Consider the following 21,048-nt stretch of genomic DNA (forward strand, 5'->3'; position numbering starts at 1 on the left):
CTTCGGATGTGCTAGTACAAGAGGTGCATGGGGGTGGGGGTGGAGGCACCAGGCCCGTGGCCCCCTCATTGACCATCAGCATCCCACTCGCCAGCCTCCCACTCTCCCACTTCTCCCACATTGAAAATGAAATCCTGGGGAATCCTCCCTTCTGTTGGGACCGGTGGGTGTCTGTGTTTTGTTCTGAAGTTCACAGTAAATATTTTCATTAAGCGATCTGCCAGTCTCTCCATTGTATCCTGCCATCTGGCCGCTGTGTGCTGGGTAGTGGCGGTGATGAGGGAACTTAGGGCTAGCTCCCCTTCCCTTGGCTGAGTGCCCACAGAGAGGATGTTTGGTGCCCTGGACACTCCAGCTGGTCCCATGGACCTGCCCTGCAGTGGCTATGCACGGGAGCTCGCCAGGGCAGTAGGCTTTCAGTTGCTGGACCCCAGGGACCTGATTGCTGAAGGAGCCCTCGTACACCCCTGAGGGGTCTATGGACTTCTGGGGCTGACAGGAGGGTAGTGTGGGGTGAGCGGGTAGGTATGGAGGAGCTGAGGCCTTGTGGCTGGGATACAGAGCTGGGATGGGGGCGTTTGGGGCCCTCCGTATGAAGGCTGTAGACAGTGGGCCCCTCGAGCTGGGGCCTGCAGGTGTTTGCGGCAGGAGAGCTGGACTAGTGCTCTTGTTTTGGTCCTGGTGCTGCTACAGAAATCCTGGGAGGGCCTTAGGGCTCCTGATCATTCAGCATGGCCCTATTGGCTTGGGCCCAACCTCAGTGATCTCAATACCTCTGCCAGATCCCCATACATCTGGCAGGTCCTCTCACTTCCCAAGGACACATATCTATGGGGGCCAAACCAGAGCTTGACCCCTTTCCCCTGGCTACATACCTTAAATCCACAGTGGACTTTCCCTGTCCCTACTCTGTCTGCACTGGGCTCTCTCCAAATGGAGGAGGTGCAACAGAGTGGCACCATTTGATGCTAATTGTCTGAAGCCGTCTGACTACAAAATCAGTGGTGTCTGGCTTACTTTTGACAGTGCATGTGATTACACATGTGTGTGTAGGGCAGTACCTTTTAGGATTTTTGTGGCTACAAGAGACAGAACTCCAAATGAACTGTCTCAGAGCTAGAAAGCCTAGGAATGTGACAGCTTCAGGCATGGCTGGATTCAGGAACTAAATGGTGTCATCTGCTCTCTTCATTTCTGCTTGGCATCAGGATTCACTGGCTTGCCTGGGCCATGTGGGTATTTCTGGGGTAGGGACTCCTTGGGTTTGGCTCCCCCTGAGCCATGTGACCTGGGAGTGGCAAGGGTGGTTCATCAAAGGGAAATCAAGGAGCAGTACCTAAAGGAGAAGCAGATTATTGTGTGGTTCAATGCAGGCCGCTCCATAATCTCCAGCTGGGCAGCTGGGTGCCAGGCAAGCCCGGATATTCCTTGTCCACCACTGAGGAGCCTCTGCTGCCCCATACCCTGGGAGGGCACATTCTGGGGATAGTCCCCAATGGAGAAGCCAAGAGAAATTTCTTTTCCCTTCTCTGGAGCTCCCATTTCTGACCTGAAACTCCACAAAAGTAAGCAGGCCGGGGACTTGAGGCAATTTATGGACCTTCCAGCTCTTGTCTCTGAGAGTCCTAAGCAGCTGTTACAGATGCAGCCCTGATGAAGGAGCCCTGAGGGGCTGGCCCAGCCCCCAGGGCCCCTCCCATGCCTCCCCTCCACCTCGAGTCATAAAAAAGACACTGGATGGGCTGTGCCTGCTGGCATTGCAAAAAATTAATTCTGATTTGGTCATAAAGTTATAAAGGGCTGGGATGAAATAATCCTAATGAGCCTCTTTTAATAAAGCTCACCAGTGGGGCCCTGTGCTGATGGTCCCCTCGGGGCTGAGCCTGCTTTCTGCTTCCCAGAGCCTCCAAAGAACCTGCCTGCTTCCAAGCAGGCCTTTTGCCGTGTCCTGATTATGCGTCTACATAAACATATTTTATCTTAATGATCATCTTTAGGGGAATTTGCAGTCACGGACGGCTTGTCGTGAGGTTGTTAACAAATGGGGGGGATGACTTTCCTCCCGATGACCTCCCCTCAGTAGGGGCTCCAGCATGCTCCTTGGGGCTCCAGCATGCTCCTTGGGGCTCCAGGCTGCAGGTACCCAGGACTCTGGTCCCCTGGGCCTGGCCTGCCACTCATGCTAGGGCCTGGTGCTTGCAGCAGGAGGGCCTTGGTCTAGCTCTGCAAGTGTCACTCTCCGCTTATTCAGAACACTGCCTACAGTCCTCCTCATCGGGATTTGGGCTTTGGGAGCTCCTGAGCACTGGGAAGGGAGAGTTTCTGGTTCTCATCCATGTGCCTAATGAATGGGCAGCAGCAGGTCCCCCAGTGAGCTTGTCCACCTGCCTGTGTGCTTGCCCAGCAGAGGCCGGGGCAATTATGGGGGGGATCTGGACCGCACACTGGCTTTGGCCTTGGAGTCCGGAGGCTGCCCAGCACGGAGATCATAAAAAAGGCATTTAGCTGTATTTTCTTCTGGCACTTCTGGGACTTCATTTTCACTCTCCCGGGCCATCAGTCCACCTGGAATTTGTTTTTGCTTACTATCTGAGGCCAGGATTTGATCTTTTCCTTCATCTATGACCAGTTGTCTCAACATCATTAAAAAAAAGAAACCACCTCTCTGCATGCACAACAGGCTTGTTCCCTTCTCCTCCCCTACTTGCGGGGAGTGATCATTCTAAGGTGGTCATAGAGTATCCTTCGCTCATTGTGTATTTTTTCAAAATCCTTGCTTGAGTATGGGTGTGTCTAACTTACTTTCTGCACTTGGTACTCTCTTTCCAAGATCCCTGTGTCGTGTCTGTGGATGCCAAACTTATGATCTCTGCATAGCACTGTGTGGCATGCACCTGCCACATTCTGTCTCTTCTCTTGCCCTCTGATGACAGCGAGGTTGCCTCAAACTCCCCAAAACCTGCCCAAGCATTGCTTCCTTAAGGACTTCAAGAGGCATGCCCGTCTGCACGCCTTGTCCAGGGCAGTAAAAAAATGGCCCACAGGGCAACAGTTGCTCCAAGGAGGGGCCTGGGATATCCTATAGCTATCCTGTGTCTTTGTCATGGACAAAAGTGAAGTTACTGGCCGCCAGGGCCTCTTACACATAATTGACTGAATGTCAATTCAGAATGTCCACGCCTGCTCCACTCCCACCAGTTACCAGCCCTGGCTTTCAAACTGCTACCCTGTTATTTACTAGTTTTGTTTACTATTTTATTTTTTTGATCGGCTGCTTTAGTTTGCATATAAATGAATATCAAGAGTGATTAATATTACAAAGGAGGGCAAGCACACGCCAGCTGTGCAAGGACAGGGCAGCACTGGCCCCCCGCCGATGGAGGCTCTAGGAGGAAGTGAGAATGGTCTCTGGGTCGTGGTCTGACTTCCCCTTCCCTAGGAGTTGACAAGTCCCCTTCTGTGGAAGTTGCAAGCAAGGTCACCAGTGAGGCTTGGGCAACATGGGGCTCTTCACACTGGGGTGCTTAGCAAGAATGAGGTGTGGACCAGGCACTGGACGTGTGGCAGAAGTACAGCCAGAGGGAGGGGGCTGCCTCCCGCTCTCAGAGAAAAGCTGAGAAAAGCTGCCTCCCGCTCTCAGAGAAAAGCTGAGAACTTCTGTGAGGGACACGCATGCGCTCAGCAGAGCATCAGGGGAGAGACCCTTAGGAGCACATGGTCAAGACAAGCCAAGTCCTCATGAAAATCTGGGCCAAGCCTTCCTGGGCGTTCTGTCCTTGGTTTAAGAAGATGGCCTGGGGGCGCCTGGGTGGCTCAGTGGGTTAAAGCCTCTGCCTTCGGCTCAGGTCATGATCTCAGGGTCCTGGGATTGAGCCCCATGGCGGGCTCTCTGCTCAGCAGGGAGCCTGCTTTCCCCTCTCTCTCTGCCTGCCTCTCTGTGTACTTGTGATCTCTCTCTCTCTCTCTGTGTCAAACAAATAAATAAAATCTTAAAAAAAAAAAAAAAGAAGAAGAAGATGGCCTGATGGAAGTGGGGGTGTCGGGGGGGGTCTTCGTGATACCTGGCTGTCTCTGGGGTCACACTGCTGCAGGATGGCTCAGCTCTCTCCACATCTGTTGCAGTGCTGCCATCCTGGGAGTACTCCCTCATCCTCCAAGGGATTCCCTCCTTATCTCCTGTGTTGGGTCTTCTGTTTCCCATCTTCCATTTCCTTAAAGGAGGACATATTTCAGTAGCTTCCTGAGAAAGAGTGCTGGACAGATAACACTTTAGAGAACTCACGTGTCTGGAAGTGTGTTTATTCTACTTTCTTGATGGAGAATTTGTGTGAGTATAGGATCCTAGTTGGGAAATAGTCTTGCTTCAGACTTTCGAAGGCTTTGTGCTATTGTGTTCCTCTTTGAATTTGGGGAAGTCTGAACCCATTCTGATCCCAGTGCTCTGTGTGCCCCCTGTAACTGCCTCCCCCAGTTACTTCCCATTCTTTGTGACGGTATGCAGAATCTTCTCTGTGTTCTGGAATACCATGACTCTGAGCCACAGTGCGGGTCTACTTTGATCTATGGTATTGGGTACTAGCTGGGCCCTTACATGTCCCCATTGTGAGATTTCTTGAATTATTTCATGACTTCTTTCCCCTCTCTGTATTCCCTTTTCTGTCTTTATGAAGCTTCTTTTGTATGGATGATCTACCTCCAATCTGGTCCTCTATTTTTTTGGACTTTCTTCCTTGATTATTCTACTCTCTGTCTCATTGTTTTACCAGCCAGGGGATTTCTCAACTTTACCTTCCAGTCCTTCTACTGAATGTATCATTTCTGCTGAAATGGTTTTAATCTCAAAGGACCCTTTTTATTGTTCCCATCCTGTCCTTGTTTAATGGATGTAAATAACATCTTCTCCTAGCTCTCTTCTCAGAGGTTACCGATGGTAGATTTCCCCCCACCTTCCTGTAGGTCTCTTTCGCCTCCACTTTCCTCCTGTGAGTTGTTTGCTTCACCTTGGCCTCCATCTGCCATATCTGGGACTTCCCCCAGGAGACCCAGTGATCCCTGGCCATCCATGCACATGTAAATTTGGGCAACAAAGGAAGTGAGTGGGAGCTTGATGCATGTAGGCGCAATGAACCATGGACCACCATACTGCCTTTCAGTTTTTGATTGACTACATTGCCTAGAGAAGACCCCTTGCAGTGTCCTACTTGGACAGGAAAGGCCTGACCTCCCGCATTCTGGGGGTGAATTGTGGAAGGGGACTAGTGCCTCAACATTGATTTGGTCCTCCTGGTTTTCATTTGGTGCCTCTGCTCTCAACCACACCTGGTGCCTGCAGCCCAGAGACAACTTCTTTTCCAACCTTCCGAGAGAAGGAGCTCCCAGACTGATGCCAGTGTTAGTTATCAGGGCTGTTCCTTGGGCATGGTGTATGGGCAGGGGATTTGGCCTCAGCCACCAACTAGTCCTATTTCAATCTATCCTTCACTCCCACAACCAGAAGTGCTTGGTGCCTGTGGTGAATTTTATGACACAGACTGGAGAGTCTCTTAATTCTCCTCATTGCCAGCTTGGGATTCAACTTTCTCAGATATACGAAGTCCATTACTACGAGACCATCTGCTTTCCAGCCTCCAACAGTTCTGTTAGTTTTTCCTCAGCTGCTCTCCTTGTCCTTGTAGCCTTGTGATTTAAAAAAAAAAAAATTACTTTAACAAAGTTGTAATGGGGTTCTAGAAAGGAGCTAAATTGGATGCATATTTTCAGTCTCTCATCTTACCCAGAAGTCCCTCCTATGCTTGGATCTGTGTTGGGACTTTGGATTCCGTAACATTTTTTGAAAGATTTGTATTTATTTGACAGAGAGAAAGAGAGTGAGCACAAGTGGGGAGGAGGGCTAGAGGGAGAGGGAGAAGCAGGCTAAACAGGGAGCCTGATGTGGGGCTCTGACATGGCTCCTGAGCCAAAGGCAGATGCTTAACCAGCTGAGCCACCCAGGCATCCCATGCATCCCATGCATTTAGTACCATTGATCTATCTCTCCTGACACCAGTGTCACTATGTACTAACTAATGTTTTGTGATATTAAACATGTTAACATATTAAACATACAAATAGTGTGAACATACTTTGTAATGTGTTCAGTTAATTTGAAAAGGAAGTATGTCCCCATTATTATTATTTTCAAGATCTTCAAGATTTTTCTGACTCTTCTCTCATATAATCTTCCAGTTACATCTTGAGAGTAATGTTGTTGGGTTTTCATAATTCCTTGGTGGAGATCATGTTGAATTTGTAGATTGATTTGGAGGAGAATCTGATGTTTAATCTAATTCATCTATTGTTTTCTGGAATAAATGTATAAAAATGCACCCAGAACGGCGGTTTGTCTCTTTTTCCTTAGGAAACAGGTTGAAGCTTTGTTAGGTGCATAAAGTTTCCTACCTTTTATATCTTTTCAATGCATTTTTGATAGGTTTGTCCTGTTAATGCCTCGGATTATATTTTCTCTCATAAATGTCATTAGGCCTGCTTTTTTGTTATTGTTATTGTTGACAATTACATGGTACCCCCTCTCATTGCCCCCTTCATCTTAACTCCCCCTGGGCTGTTTTATCTTAGCTTTGCCAAGTGTGAGTAATTTACGGCTGGATTTTGTTCCAGCTCCTGCCCCTCTGCCTGTCACCTCACCTTTGCTCCTGCTGCCCCCACCCTGTCTGGCATCCCTGGCCCTGCTGCTCCTGCCTCATCTTTGAACCCTGCTGCGGGGTGCTGGGCTCCCTCCCATTGCCTCTCTGCCCTGGCTCCTTTCCCTCCCAACCCTGCCTCGACTTGACAGGCATTCAGGAAACAGACACACACGACCCCATGGCCTCTGTCTGGGGGCCTCTCTCTGAGGTGGGAGAGGCCCTTAACACCCAAGCAGATTCACAAATGAGATTAGAACTGCAAATGGTGGGGTGTTCTATGAAGGAAAAAACAAGATGCTATCAGGGAGACATTGGGGGAGGGGAGAGCCTAGTTTAATTAGGATGAAATATGCCTTGTTCCCCTGAGGAGGTGACATTTCAGTTGATACCTGAAAGATGAGAGGGAGCAGGTACAGTGAGAAATGAGGGGACAATGATTCCACAAGTAGGGGACAGCAGTCTTTTCTTGTCACTGAGAAGTGTCATCTGAAGGCTCTGTGCACCCCATCCCCCCAGAGATATGTGAGCTGGGGGAGGCAGATGAGGACCACACGTGTCCCCGAGGCCAGCGCAGGAGGGCCACAGACCTCCTTCCCTCTGGGCCTTTTGAGGGGCTCCTGCTGGGCCTGGTTGGGAGTGCTCGGTTTGGGGAGCAGCCACAGCCAGGGAAGCACGGCTCAGGTGAATAGGTCAGTGTGGCACAGTCCTGGCTGTGGGATTTGTGAACACACAAAAAACCCTTGAACCTATAGAATCAGCAACTCCCCAACAATGCTCCTGAGGCCTTTGCAGGCCCCAGGGGGCTCTCTTCTCCAGGCTAAACATTTCTGTTTCTACCAGTTTCGGTTTCCCCAAGCCATCCCTCAGGGCTGGTGAAGTGTGGGGATGGTTCCGGGACCTGTTAATTACATGGGATCCCATGGCCCGAGCTGGGCCCCAGCTTCTCCTTGGCTGTGTGGCTTGTCTCGGTCACTTATTCTTTCTGCTCCTGGGGTTCCTAGATGCTAAAAGGAGGACAGAAAGGAGGACAGTGAGGAGCCTTCTCCTTGCAGTGGGGATCAGAGGGCTGCTGGGGCAGCAGAGGTTTGTGCCTGAGGCCACCCCCTGATGCGGGTCTTGTGCTCCAAAACCCTTGGATGATCTTGGCCGCTGTGACCCACTGATTCGCATGGAGGACAGGTGCTTTGGGATTCCTTGGATCCAATTCTATTTCCCTTATCCTGTCCTTTCCTTGATTCTCTGAGGCATCCTGCTTGATCCCCTCTGGAGACTCGAAAACTGGGGACAGCTCTTGGCAGTTTCTTGCCTTGTCATCCTGCACCTGCAACATGAACATCAAAAGCCCCAGCTGCCAGGCAGAAGGGTCCCCTGGCAACTAAAATCCCTGTTGGCCCCATTGGAAAGATGGGGCCCTGCCACAGGTGCCTCCAGTCAAGGGGGAGCCTTGGCCTGGAGGCACCTGTGGAGTGCTCATGGAGCAGCCACCCATGGGGACCAGCAGCTTCTCATTGGGGAGGCAGTGTAGAGGGCAACAGGGGCTAGGGTAGGGCTGGCGTCCTGCCACTGCAGGAGATGGGCGGTGCTGGCAGCTTGTTATCCTGGCCACCAGTAGTGATGGATGGAGCAGAGGGCGGGGTGAGCTCTGTCACTGTGGCTTAGAGCTCAGGCTGTAGGCATGCAGGAGCTCCAGGGGACAGAGGGGATAGTGGCAAAGAGCACAATACCCCGCCCCCGGACACTGAGGGACTGAGAGGAGCAGAGGCCTTCAGGCCAGGTGAGCAGTGTTGGTGTCAGGGAATTCCTAGACAGCTGACCTGGGACCAGATAGGAGCTGGAGCTCCCTGCAGCGGGACTTGGTGTGGGGGACAGGCCTGCCTAGGACCAGAGTATGGTTGGAGTCTCTGCCTGACCTGGGCTCCAGGACTAAGCCCATTGTAGGGAAACGGAAGATTGACAGGGTAGAAGGAATGTTAGCCTGGCTGCTTGTGTGGCCCTGGGCCTGGAGACTTGGAGGCCCTGCTGATCATGGAGCCACTCCCATGTCCTGTCAGGCCTGAGCAGGCCCGAGGCGTCCAGGGGCTGCACTGCAGGGCAGGGCACATGCCTTTCTCCTCAGCCCTGTGCAGAGGGCTGCACTTTGAACTTGGGCTTTGGGGCATCTCTACAAGGCTTGGGTCTTGGGGGAAGGTGTTCTAGAGCATCATGTCCAAGTCATGCCCCTAAATCATCATGATTAAAGTAATAACTAGAACAGCAATAATTATGCTTGGGGTGAAATTGTCATTTCTGTTGCATCTTTAGGACACATTGCTGTTTTTAATGGACCCATAACATAAATTTAGCCAAACACTGTGCTTGCTTGGCAGAAAGAGCTACAGGATGTGTCCCAGCCAGCTCTGGCTCTGTGGCAGCCCCTTTACCCCTCCACCCCGCCCCCCCACCCTCACACAGGGAACAGTGGAATGGGGGGCACCACACGGCAGCTCCCAGGGTTAGGGTCTGGGGCACACTCTGACACTTTCGGGGGCCAGGAGGGCAGCAGGCCAGGTGGCCTGGGGACACGGGCCCCGTGTGTCGTGCCAATCCACAGCCCAGTGTTACCTTCCCCTCACTTCCCCTCAACCCCATGACCCCATGTCCTCAACAGAAGATGGCTATTCCAGATTTTGTTCAACATGAACTCTCCCGATTTTGAAATACTGTCAACCAAATAAGGTATTTTTAAAATACTGCATGGTCCTAATACGTGCCTCTGTGGTCTGATTTTGTCCTGGGGACCACCCATCAGTGACCCCTGGCTTGACAGGGGCAGAGGGGAACATCTAGCCTCTTCCTAAGGGAAGAGTTTGTTTTTTATTAATGGAAATTACCATTTTTCTGCCTCCCAAGGTGGTTCTGAAGGTGAGCTGTCCCTGCTTGTTGGAAATGCAAAGAAATAAATGTGTAAAAATAGAGTAGCAATTCCTCAAACCCCCTGTCAGGTTTAAGTAGCTGGTGTCTCCTCTGGGAGCAGCATGGACGGTCCTGAATCATCGCCAGGCAGCCGGCAGAATGAGCAGCTCTGCATGGGCGCTGCCTGCCCGCCTGCCATCCCAGCCCCCATCCCTGCCCCTGCAGGGCTCCCTGGCATTTGCACGTCAGCGGGCCCCGGGAGGCGGCAGGCCTGGGGCTGGGGGCATGAGGACCCCCCAGGAAGTACCGGGATGCAAGCAGACACTCAGCCCTGGCCCAGCTTAGTTCTGTCAGAGACCTCCCCCTCTGCTTCTGTTTCATCTCCTTAACCTTCACCCCCACTTTCCCTCCTTGGTGCCTGTCCTGTGGCCAGTTGGCAGCTCTGGGCCTCAAACCTAACAGACAGCAGGTGCAGAGGTGAGAGCTCCTGGCTGAGTCAGCTGGGCTGGAGTTCCATTAGTCTTTCTGTCTGTAAAGTGGGCACAGTTGTGCACACCACAGAGGCCCGTTTGTCAGGTCTGGCTGCGGAGACCCGTGCACAGGGCTGAGTGGTGGGGTAGGACCAGAGGGCAGGCTGCCTCGCCTGACTTTGAGCTGCCACGCTGCCTTCAGAGGCCCTGTTCTGCCTCCAGCATCTGCCATGTGCCACTGGGATGCACAGAGAGTTCCTGCTCCCATCTGGAGGAGGCAGCAGATGAGAGGCTTCTGGGACAAGTGAGAATTATTCTGGAAGACTCTTTGTAGAGAAGTGGTGCTGCAGGGGGCATCAACCCCACCTCCAGATGCAGGGGCCACAGGGACCAGATACCACACCCTGGGTGGGTGATGGCATGAAGAACTGAGGTCCTAGGCCCTTCCCCAGGGCAGGTGTCTGGGAATACCAAGGAAAAGCAGGACCCTGGGGTCAGGGCCCCAGTACAGACATGGAGTCCAGTACAGGGACGTGGGGGGCTTCCAGAAGGCTTTCGCCCTGGGACTTAGCAGGCGGTGTGGTCTGGGACTGCCAGCAGTGACAAAGGTCAGCCTGGTCAGTTCAGCTGCCACCCTGAGAGGTGGGGGCAGGGAAGGGCTGGGAGCCTGAGCTCTTGTCCAGGGTAGGCTCCAGGCCTAGTGCGTGGAGGGCAAGAAGAGATCTGAGGCAGACAGCGAGATGACCTTCTGGGACCCTTCACTGAGGCCCCTTGGGCCCCTTCCCCACCCAGGCAGACTATGAGGAAGCTGTCAGTAGAGGACCCTGGTCCCCTGCACAATTCAGTCAAGTAACCACCCATCTCCCTGGCTTGTGGTGAACTGTGCCTACCTGGGGAGGGGTCCCCATGCGAGGTCTTGACCCTGGAGGGGGGCAGGTGGGCCTGGCCAACAGATGAGGGGCCTTGCTTCAGTGGAGGAAAGTTCCAGAAGAGGAGCTGCCTAGGGAGACACAATGGAACACACACCACCAGGGCTGGGCCTTGGTCTTCTCGGTTATAATGTGGTGGCCACATTGGGGAGACCAGCCCTTTGGCACCTGGGCATCTGTTCTCAGGCATTTGAGTGTGTGAATGGGTGAAAAGAGCTCGCACTGGCCAGGCCCACTCCCAGCGATGTTTTTACAGCCTCTCCATTCATCTCTGGGTGCCAGACCTGGGCTCAGTGATGGCCATGGACTTGGTACTGAGCCCAGTTTTCATGCACTCTGTTCCCCCAGAACCTCAGTTCATTCTGTAAAATGGGGATTGTTTGGGTACTGTGTGAGTTTTCACCAAGGTGATGGCCAGGCTGGTTCCGAGTTGTACCCACATGGGGTTTTGCCTCATTCAGATGTCCCTGGTGAGCCTGGGCTACTGCAGACTGTGTCCTCTGTCCTTCCAGGAGCTCCGCCAGGCAGCCTGGATAACCTCAGCCGCGCCCTGGGTGTCCTGGAGGAGCGTGTCAATGGCTCGAGGCATAGGGCGCGAAGGCATGCCACCGATGGCGACTACAACATCGAGGTCCTGCTGGGCGTGGACGATTCTGTAGTCCAGTTCCATGGGAAGGAGCACGTGCAGAAGTACCTGCTCACACTCATGAACATTGTAAGTGGGGACTGGTGGCGGGGCTGGAGCAGTGGGACTGACGGAAAGGTAACCAAATCCATGGGCAAGAACCCCTCCGCCGCCCAGGGCCCCAATGGAGAGGTAGGGCAGGGGCAAGAGGATGCGAATGATCCAGTGGCTGGGCCGAGAGACCCCTCCCCGCCTGCCCACCTTCCTCTCCACCAGCCTTAGGTGAGTCATCGACCTTCTAGAACTCTGCGCTCTCATCCATGGAGTGCGGCCGTAGTCCAATAGGTTTGCAGACCATGTTCTATTTTGGAGAGTGTTGTTACACTTAATCTCATCTCATTTTTTGAAGAGTACCTTTAATGTTATAATAATGAAACAGCCACAGTGCCTGCTGTCATTAGTGACTATTAGTGACTATGTGTGGGTTTTCCACACCAAGTACTTCCAACATTAACTACCCAGGGTTGGCACGGACTCCATGGGCCAAGGTTGGCCCCACTTCTGACACGCCTCACAAGTCCTGCATTGTCACCCATATGACCTGATCGGAACACCCAACCAGCCATAAATCAAGGGTTCCCATGCTCCCCTCAGGTTCACATATTTGCCAGCACAGTTCACAGAACTCAGGAAAACCTCCTTACTACCACTGGTATATTCTAAAGGATGCATCTCTGGAACAGTCAAATGTCAGAGATGCCTAGGTCAAGGCAGGTGGGAAGGGGCTGAGAGCTTCTGTGCCCTCTCCGGACGCCCCAGACGCCCAGCACCTAGGTGTGCTCCCTAGCTGGAAGCTTGCAGAACTCCATGGTTTAGGGGTTTTCTGGAGGTTTGATTGGCCGTGGGTGATTGAACGCAATCCCCAGCTCCTCTTTCTCCCTAGAGACCCCAGGGTGGGGGGAGGGGGCAGTGCTAGAAGTTCCAGCCTTCTGATCCCCTCTGGGATGGTCGGCTCCTCTGGACGACCATCCTGAAGCTATCTAGAGCCCAGCAAGAGTCATCATCAGCATGAACTCAGGTACAGTTGAAAGGGCTGCTCCTGTCACCCCTGTCCCTCGGACATTACAGGGTTTAGGAGATCTGTGTCAGGAATGGGGGGTTTGAGGGGCAGAGACCAGTATGTATTATTAAATCACACATGGGTTGACTCCTGGTCCCACCATTACCTGGCATGGAGGGTCCCTCTGTCGCACACGCCCCGTGCTGCATGAGCCAGAAGGTCGAAGTCTCGAACTTTCTCTTGGTTTTTGCCAGTCAACTTCAGTTTTTTCATGTATACCCTCAGGCTCCAACTATACCCCAACTTTGGATAATAGGATGTTTTGGTTAGTTTGGTTAGTTTCTTGAAAAGCCTGAGAAACGCAAACATTCTTAAGTTGAAACATATTTTATCAAAGCAAAAAAAAAAAAAAGATTTTAGGAGATAAATTGGAGGAACTGAGGAAAAGTAGTTGGGTCAATTCTCTTTTCCCTGTGGCATCCAGCAAGCATTTATTGGATGTGTCCTTGTCCCAGGGCAAGGCAGCCAGCCAGGGGCTCAGGGAGAAGGGGGGAAGGGGGATGTCTGCCCCTCTAACCTGAGCTCTGCCTCCCAGTGTGGTGGGGGAGATGAGGCGCCCTGCCTCAATGTGCATCCTCCTGACAGCTAATACCCTGTGAGGCTCTGTGTCCTCATTCAGGGCTGTCTACTCCTGGGAGCGAGTCCCCGGGGGCTGATGGAAGTCACATCCCTGTTGGTGGTCTTGGGGAGGAGGGAGATTGAGGAATCATGAGTTTGTAAGAAAGGATATCCAACAGAACCTTTTTCAGGACTGGAAATGCTCAAAATTCTGCCTTTTCCAATGCAGGAGCCACCAGCCAGCCCTCAAGCACTTCAAATGTGACTGATGTGATGGGAGAACTGATTTTTTTTTTCTTGAGTTGGAAAGATGGAAGAGCTTTATTCAACAAAATTGGTCTTAATTGGTTTTTGTAAATAAACAGTATGTGTTTAATCCCTTTTTTGTAAGTACATATTTAGAGATGGATAAATAGGTAGACAGATACTCACGTATATATTCCTTTTTTTTTTAGTAATTTTTTATTAACATAGAGTTTTTATTTTCCCCAGGGATACAGGTCTGTGAATCATCAGTCTTACACAATTCCCATCACTCACCATAGCACATACCCTCCCCAGTGTCCATCACCCAGCCCCCCTATCCCTACCCCCTGCCCTCAGTTTGTTTCCTGAGATTAAGAATTTCTTATGGTTTGTCTCCCTCTCTGGTTTCATCTTGTTTCATTTTCCCCTCTCTTCTCCTATGATCCTCTGTCTTTTTTCTCAAATTCCTCATATCAGTAAGATCATATGATAATTGTCTTTCTCTGATTGACTTATTTCGCTCAGCATAATACTGTCTAGTTCCATCCACATCGTTGCAAATGGCAAGGTTTCCTTTTTGATGGCTGCATAGTATTCCATTGTATATCTATAGCACATCTTCTTTATCCATTCATCTGTTGATGGACATCTATGTTCTTTCCATAGTTTGGCTGTTGTGGACATTGCTGCTATAAACATTCGGGTGCACATGCCCCTTTGGATCACTACATTTGTATCTTTAGGGTAAATATCCAGTAGTGCAATTGCTGGGTCGGGGGGTAGCTCTATTTTCAACTTTTTGAGGAGCCTCCATGCTGTTTTCCAAAGTGGCTGCTTCAGCTTGCATTCCCACCAACAGTGTAGGAGGGTTCCCCTTTCTCCACATCCTTACCAACACCTGTCATTTCCTGACTCGCTAATTTTAGCCATGCTGACTGGTGTGAGGTGGTAGGAGAACTGAATTTTTATGTCATTTTAGTCTCAATACAATTTTAAAATTTTAAACAGTTTTTTGATTGTGGTAAAATACATGTAAAATTGACCACCTTCCCCATTTTCAAGCATACAGTTCAGTGGCATGAACATGTTCCCACAGCCATGCAACCATCACCACCATCCATCCCCGAAGTCTTTCACCTTGCAGAGTGGAAACTGTCCCCATTAAACACTGTCCCCTCCTCCAGTGCCCAGCAAGCACCATTCTACTTTCTGTCTCTGTGATATTGACTACTCTAGGTACCCCATGTAAGAGGACTACTTGTCCTTTTGTTACTGGCTTGTTTCACTTAGCAGGATGTATTCAAGGTTCATCCCTGTTGTGACATGTGTCAGAATGTCCATCTTTTTAGAGCTGAATAATAGCCCATTGTGTGTCTCTACCATGTTGTATTTCTTCATTCCCCTGTCAAGAGCCACTGGAGTTGCTCCCACTTCTTGGTTATTATGGAATGATGTGGCTGTGCACATGGGTGTATAAATATCTCTTCATGCCCCTGCCCTCAGTTCTTTTGGGAATATCCCCAGGAATGGAACTTCAGGATTATAGGGTAGTTCTATTTTTTATTTTTTGAGGAACCTCCATACTGTTTTCCACAGCAGCTGCAGCATTTTTCATTCCCTCTCAATGGGGCCCGAGGTTCCAGTTTCTCCTCATCCTCACCAACACTTGTTGTTTTGGATGGTAGCCATTCAATGGGTGATTACATTTCTTTGTAATTAATTCACATTTGGATTTAGATCACCATTGTGGCCAATGGCTCCCTTCTTGTGGCCTTGAGACCTTAGAGTGCTGGTTCACTTGGAGCTGCAGCCAGAGCCCTGAGTGGCCATGGAAGGCCTGGCCTTGGCCTCTGGAAGTACACAGCTGGTTATGGGGCTTCCCAGCCCAGAGCCAAGCCAGCAACGTGGAGGACAGATGTGGAGGCAGCTGGCCCGGACTGTGCTCCAAGTGAGGCATTTGGTCAGCTGTGAGGTCATCCAGGGATAGGGTGGAAACACTTCTAGCATCTGAGGCTTGGAGATCAATCCTGGGATGGACATAGCCTATCCCCTGAGAAAGACCATAAAGGCTGTGGGAGGAGGGTCTGGTGGGGGTTCTGATGGCAGGAACCGAGGGAATGCGGGCTCTGAGGAGGAGCAGAGGCCAAGGTGGGTGGGAGGCAGGTGTGGTTGGACCCTAGCAGCTCACAGCTGGGCTGGTTTCCCCTCATCGTTCAGGGTGATTCTGCCCATAGGGCTCCCTTCAGGGTCTCTTTGTGACAGAGTCTGGGCTGGGATATGTGGGTCCTGGTATTACATAGACATTTCAGGTTCCTCGGTTATCCATGTGCTCCCTTCCCTTGCACCTAATCTGGGGGCTGTGTGGCTAGTTTTATCTAATGGCCTCTGTGTAAGGAAGTCATGTGTGTCACCTCTTAGCCAAGGCAATTAAGACCCAGTGTGTCCCCTCCCTCCTTTGTTTCCCTAACATCGTGATCTTTGGAGCCGTACGTCCCAGTAGGCGCAGGTGCCAAATGGGGCAGGACCATTCAGCCTGTACTGGATATGATGTGTTTAAGGAAACACATACCAGCTCTATTGTGTTGAGCTCCTGATGGGGTGGAGACTTTGTTATGCATTGTAGCTCATCCTGGGCTGACTAGTACACCTGGTCCCGACCATTCAGTCAACAAATGTTCATTGGGCATCTTCTATATGTAAGGCAAGGGGTATAGCCGTAAGCAAGACAGGACATAGCTGAAGCTTGCATTCTGGTGGGGGACACAAACAATATTCAAGTGAAAATTAAAAGAGATCATTGCAGATAAAGACAATGAAAGAAGTAATAAAATAGGTGGAGAAGGGCTGGGAAAGGTGGGTCACTTTGTACAGGTGGTCAGCAAGGACATGCACAGAAAGTAACACTGGAGCTAAGACTTGACTGATAGTGGATGACTGTGCAAGGGTCAGAAGAGAATGTTCGGAGGAAACAGGTGGTGCAAAGGTCCTCAGGAATGAGGTCAGCACATTTGAAAGTGAGAAAGGGCTCCTGTGGGGAACAATGGGCCCAGGTAGGAAGGGAAGTTGCAGGTGAGCGGGGCCAGTCACTGGATGTGGAGAGGGACTTGATGTGACCTTAAGGACAGTGGGAAATCGCTAGAGGTGCCATTTCCTTCCTGCATTAATGGGCAAGGCATGTTATTCCCTTTTTTTTTCATAGGGAAATGGGAGTTAATCAGTCTGTCCCTCTTTCCATCTTGGACTCTTTGGAAGGCGAGAATAGTTGGAAATGTTTGCTGAGCGTCATAAGAGCCACTTGGGTGCAGAAAAAGTCTCACGGCATTCAGATTCCCCACCCGCATCAATCTATTCCAACACCTCCTGTCAGGTCCCATTTCCTTCTTTTCCTCCCTAAATCTAGAAAATAACATTCTTCGTTTAGTAAAATATACCATATCTAACACAGACAATATACTATTTATGATGGAAAATTAGAATATATTCCTGTAGGTATGTGAATATTTACTCCTACTACCTCATTTTAATGGTGGCATCATATCAAATCACATAGAGTACTTTTTATGTAACTGATTGTTGATATGACATATTCATATAGCAAAATTAATTTCTCTATCAGAGATCAGATCAGCCACTAAGCTGTATTGAACATCCTTACAGCTCAATCTATCACTCATCCTTTACTACTGTTCCTTAAACTGTGTCCCTAAAAGTGCAGTGCCTGGTCAACAGGTATGTGCATTCTAAAGCTTTCTATTCCAGAACGTTCTCTGTTAGGTTTCATCTATTCACATTCCATGGAGCAAATGACTGTGTCTAAGAGGGTGCTGGGGTCTTCTGAGCACTGGGAACAGGCTGTGGGCACTGGCCTCATCCTCTGGGGCCCTCACACTGTTTTTTTAGCTCTCAAACACCAGAATCTCAAAGGTTGCTGGCAAACCCAGGTTGAGGCCCTGTCCTCTTGCCCCACGGGTCCTTAGCCTAGTCAGAGAGTCTGGGAAGCACATCTGAGAGTCTCTATCCACTGCTGGAGGGAAGAAGGATCTCCCTCCCAGTGCTGGGAAGGCTGTGAGGGCGGAGCTGTGTGGCCTATCGAGCCACGCTGGCTCCTCTAGGCCCCATTCCCGCACCGCTGCTGGGCCCCACCTGGGCTCCCTGCTTTGCTGTGGCTCTCCACAGCTGGCCTCCCTCTGCGGCCATCCTATTCCTGCTCCTGCTTCTCCCCGCCTTCAACCCCGACTCATGCTGTGGCCTCCACTGGACCCAGCCCTCTGCCCGGACTCCTCTGTTCCACGGGCTGTCTCAGTGCACTGAGACCTGCTACTCCATTTGACCCTTTCTCCTTAAAATGGGCTCCCTGCTCTGTCTGGTGCTCCCAGGCTGTGCTGCAGTCAACATGCCTGAACACACCTGCTGGGTATATTGGGGCATCACCACATTTTCACAGACCTGCTCTGACAGCCCCTGAACTAGTCTCTGCTTCCAAACTTGGTGCTGTGGCTATGTGTGCTCGGCGGCCCCAGGAGCCATGGTAGGATGCCACCTCTGTGTTTGTGACCCCTCCAGTTCCCTTGCAGGCACAGATGGCGGCTATTCTCCTGGCTCAGGTGATGGATATCTTAGGGGAGGATTAGAGCCCTGATTAACGGAACATGTTCACACGTGCATTTTGAAAAGTACAGTGTGTGCCAAGACTTCAAGCAATCTACAACCTGGGCCCAAAACCAGTGCTGCTTATGTGGCTTATAGCCTTTAGCTGAAAGGCTAATCCTGTTCTTCCCTGAGAAACCAGAGGCCTTGGTGTGTTTGGGATCTCAGCATCCACAAGGACTAGAACTGCCTTGGTCCCTTTGCCCTTCTTGTAGGTGTGAGGCAGATTATCACAGTGGGTGATGTCCTGCCCTGGAACGTGACCTACAATCCTCTCTTTGCCTCTGGGAACATCCACCAGAGGCCATAGAGACCACTGAGGCCACCACAGTCTGCCCCAGAAGTGCCACTCTTTTTGGATGGCAAACATTTTAAAACATCAATTTGATATGAAACCAGCCTTGAGCATATTACTGAGTTAAAGCAAAATGCACTGAACTTTGAAAGATAAACAGATTCTCAAGCAAGGTTGTCAAAACTACAGCCCAAGGGCCAAATCTGACCCATCATCCTTTTTTTTTTTTTTTAAATAAAGTTTTGGGACACAGCCATACCCACTCATTTGTGAATTGTCTATGGCTGATTTTGTGTTGTCACACAGAGTGGCTGGGACAGAGATATGCAGTCCACAGTGCTGAACATAGTCACTCCCTGGTGCTCACGAAATATTTGTTATCCGGCTCTAAAGAAATCTCCCCATGCTTTGAGTTCACCTTGAGTTGTGGCCCCAGTGCTCTAGAGTTTGCATTCCCATCCCACTGCATCAGTGCACTGACTCTCCGTACAGCCAGCTTTGGAGGGGACCAATTTTGGAGTCAGAAGTGGCTACATCCTAATCCTGACTTTTATCTATCCGGCAAAGTTTCTTCATCTTTACACTTCCCACACACTCCGAGAACCCATAAACACTTGCACAGTCCCCAGGAGATGAGGTGCCCATCACCCTTCACAGACCACCAGTCCTCTGCAACTGGAGCAGCCCTTTCCTGCAGGCTGCTGTCAGGAACCTCACCCTCAAGCTGAGCTCCACCCTCTCCCAGCTCAGACCTCCAACCATCCCTGCCCCTACCATAGCCTTGCCAACTCAGTGGACCTGTAAGGCCACTTTGGGGATTCTTTCAAAACCAATTAAATGAGCTGATCCTAATAATCATTTTAAAACAGCAGAGAAGGAAGAGCAGATTTCCGGGCAGACAGGGTTGTCTCTCCCAGCTGTGTTAACTGCCTGTGTTCCGGAAGCACCCCTGAACCCCCAGATCATCTCTTCTGTGGAGGGCAGACATACTCCTTAGGCCTACAGAGAATTGTGCTCTGCAGAGGCTTCTGTGCTTTCCGAGTAGAGACCATACCCTTTGACCTCCCCTCTCCTCCAGCATGGGGACAGGCCTCTGTACAGTATGTTCTTAAACAAGTTTTGTTGAATGAATGATTTCTCTCTCTGCCAGGATTCCAATATTTTTCCTCTTTTCTTTTCTAATTTAATCCAGAAATTGGCCTGGGTTTACCAAAGCCCTGCCAGGGTTTGCAAATAATCAGAGGCATACAGACTCATTTCTCACCAACTTCCAAGAATGTTGGGGCCATGTGATGATGGTGGGGAAGGCAGTGGCAGGACAGGAATGTTTTCTGTTGGTCCCCCAGGGCACAGGGGGAGGGGGGCAGTATCATCTTGTGAACTGGCCCTGGAATTGCAGACTCACCAGGGCAAAGGCGCTGCCCCCAGTCCCCATTCACGTGTCTCTGGCTCTGGTTCCTGGGAAAGAGAAAACTGTCTCTGGAACCGGATGCTGAAACTGGCTTCCCATAAGTTGAAGGGAAGTGAGCAGGGCTCTCTGGCAAGGCAGGGAGCGGGGGGCATGTTTGGGATTGGCCGGAGCACAGGGTAGGAGAACGGAGAGCAGAAGTCCCCAGTGGCATAGCAGCTCCCCCAGACCCTGGGCCATGCTGGCACCATGGGCTGTAGTGGGGCATCTCACTGGTCTGAGAACATGGCCCTGTGCGCTGCCAGGAGATACAGCCATCCGGGCCGGTAGGGTGTGTGTGAGGCTGATAGAACGCTTGAGACAGGGCCCCACTCTCCTATGCTGACTGGAGCCAGGTGGGAGGGGTAGGCCTAGGTGAAGGAGGCTGTGGGCAGTAGGGAGTGGTGGGGACTGGGGTGTGGAGAGGCCTCACCCTCAGAGATCCCCTCCTGGGTCCCACTCACTTGTGACCATGGAGGAAAAAGAAGACCCAGTGTTGCCAGCTCTTTTTTTTTTTTTTTTTTCATGAGAAGCCGGAAATCCACTTTTTGGGAAATCTAATTATTTTTCAATGTCAGCAACAAATTGAAATTAAGACCTCACATTGCACAAGTGAATCAGAACACGACCGCAGGACAAGTCTGGCTGGTCAGCTGGTGAATGGTTCCTTCTGGCCTAGAAGAAAGGAGGCGACTGCCTGCCCTGCTGTGTCCTATGATCAGGGATAATTAATGCCACCTACCAGGGCTGGTGTGAGCGTGACTCCAGTTAAACACCAGAAAAGTGCTTCTCAGTGTGCCAGGCAGGCCTGCCGAGAGCATCCTGCAGACTTGAGCCACTCCTGGCTATGTGTTTGTGCATTGGGCACTCTCTGAATCCCTGGCCTAAGTTGGGCCCTGTTCTGGGCACTGGGGTACAGAAGTGAGCTGTCATGACCCTGTGCTCAGAGAGTTTGGAACATGGGAAGGGTGGGCAGCAAGGACAGGAAGAATAACAAAAGCCTGGTTAATGCAAGTGCTGATTGTGCAAATAGAGGGTATTCTGGGGTCACAGGGAAGAGCGCCTCAGATGAGAGCCACTTGAGTTGCCCCAGAGCAGAGGCAGGGGTTAATGCAGGGAGGAGCCTGATGCGTGCA

At 51.0% G+C, this 21,048-nt stretch overlaps 1 protein-coding gene across 1 annotated transcript in view; it reads left to right on the forward strand.

Annotated features, from left to right (window-relative positions):
* The window catches only part of ADAMTS2 (ADAM metallopeptidase with thrombospondin type 1 motif 2), a 220,089-nt gene that overhangs the window by 116,678 nt on the left and 82,363 nt on the right, over nucleotides 1–21,048 (forward strand). Inside the window, exon 4 of the mRNA XM_032846790.1 lies at nucleotides 11,487–11,689. Within this exon, the coding sequence (XP_032702681.1) occupies nucleotides 11,487–11,689 (203 nt within the window). The remainder of the gene's footprint in view (nucleotides 1–11,486; nucleotides 11,690–21,048) is intronic.

Source organism: Lontra canadensis, unplaced genomic scaffold (genome assembly GCF_010015895.1).
Source record: "Lontra canadensis isolate GAN:19392208 unplaced genomic scaffold, GSC_riverotter_1.0 scaffold181, whole genome shotgun sequence".
In the NCBI taxonomy this organism is placed as follows: Eukaryota; Metazoa; Chordata; class Mammalia; order Carnivora; family Mustelidae; genus Lontra; species Lontra canadensis.